The 1792-nt window shown below is 32.9% G+C and overlaps 1 protein-coding gene across 2 annotated transcripts in view; it reads right to left on the reverse strand.

Annotated features, from left to right (window-relative positions):
- Positions 1–1792, reverse strand: part of DNAH7 (dynein, axonemal, heavy chain 7) — a 384437-nt gene that overhangs the window by 337800 nt on the left and 44845 nt on the right. For both annotated transcript variants that reach the window (XM_011997181.1, XM_011997180.1), the window contains exon 9: positions 136–261. In XM_011997181.1, the coding sequence (XP_011852571.1) occupies positions 136–261 (126 nt within the window). The remainder of the gene's footprint in view (positions 1–135; positions 262–1792) is intronic.

Raw genomic sequence — 1792 nt, forward strand, 5'->3', positions numbered from 1 at the left:
AAACCATGTTTGAATACTTACGTTAAAATGGTAATGTTTTACTTTGCAGTTAAAATAGTAAAAGAAATAATTAAGACATAGTAAAACAACTTCCCTCTATATTTTAAAAACCTCTGTAAGGCTACATATACTCACTTAAAATTGCTGTGCCACAAATCTAGTACAGCCAGCATTGTGGGGTTCATTGCATTTAAGTGATCCTTAATATAACTGCTTGCAGCTAAAAAAGATTTCCTCCAAGGTTTTGGCAGAATTTCCATTCTGAAAATGAAGAAAATATTCAGTTACATTATTTCAAAGTCAAAAGAAAGTATTTTTATAGTAACTGTACATTTTGGGCAATAATGGTTTAATTTTAATAAAATATGTGCTGTATCTCTCATGATAATAACAAAACAAGCAATTATGTTTTAAAATATATAAAGATCATATGTTTTATGGTTTAGTGCAATTTGATTATAAAAATTAATGATTCTGAAATTAGATTTAAATCTTTAATACAAAAGGTAACTAATTTTTATCCCCAAATACTTGATCTTATTGAATCCACAAATAATTTACAATGAACAAATGAAAACAGCAGCCAGCTATCTCTCATAAACATCTTCAAATATTCTTTACTAATTTCAGGACATACATTAAAATTTTCCCTTTATTTATTTTTAAAATTCCTCCTTTATTTTTATTTTTAAAACATTTTAAGGATATAGTCCAACCTTCCTATAGAAATCCCCTTGAACTTTACCCCCTGTTAATATGTAAACATCATTTACAAATCACAAACACTAATGTTCTTATTTGAAGACACATTTACAGTTAACCCTTGAATAACACAGGTTTGAACTGTGCACATTCACTTACATGTGGATTTTCTTCCACTTCTACCACCTGCTCCCCCTACAGCAAGACCAATCTCCCTCTCCCTTTCCCTCCTGCTGCTCCCCCTCCTCCTTTCCCTCCTTCTTCCCCTCCTCCTCCTCCTCCTCCTCTATCACTACCACCATGGAAAGATTACAAGGATGAAGACCTTTAAGATAATCCACTTCTACTTTATGAATAGTAAATACATTTTCTCTTTCTTACGATTTTCTTAATAAAATTTTCTTTTCTCTAGCTTATTTTATTGTAAGAATTAAGTATATAATACATATAACACATAAAATATGTGTTAATTGGCTGTTTATGTTATCAGTAAGGCTTCCAGTGAACAGTAGGGTATTAATAGTTAAGCTTTGGGGAAGTCAAAACTTACATGTGGTATAGGGGCTCAGTGGCCCTTACCCCCGTGTTAAAGATCAACTGTATTCTGTAACTCTTAAGACTTTAATAATCATCTTTTATATATTGAAATGTGCCATCTTCATCTTTCAGAACATATTTAAACATTTATATTTTATGTGTATGTAGTAAGTTTAATTCAATTTTTCATGTGTGAGTGACTGTATTGCCTTTGCAATTATGAAGGATGATTTTTGTCTTTCCCAGGAGAAAAGTTGTTCTCCATAGAGGATATGGAAAAATGGGTACTTAACTTTTTGTGTGTGTATGTGTGGAATAGGAAATAATTTGGGGATTTTAAAATTTCTTTTATTTTATTTATTATTTTTTGAGACGGAATCTCACTCTGTCACCCAGGCTGGAGTGCAGTGGCACAATCTCAGCTCACTGCAACCTCCACTTCCTGGGTTCAAGCAATTCTCTTGCCTCAGCCTCCTGAGTAGCTGGGATTACAAGCACGCGCCACCATGCCCGGCTAACTTCTGTATTTTCAGTAGAGACGGGGTTTCACCAC

Source organism: Mandrillus leucophaeus, unplaced genomic scaffold, assembly GCF_000951045.1.
Source record: "Mandrillus leucophaeus isolate KB7577 unplaced genomic scaffold, Mleu.le_1.0 Scaffold532, whole genome shotgun sequence".
Lineage (NCBI taxonomy): Eukaryota > Metazoa > Chordata > Mammalia > Primates > Cercopithecidae > Mandrillus > Mandrillus leucophaeus.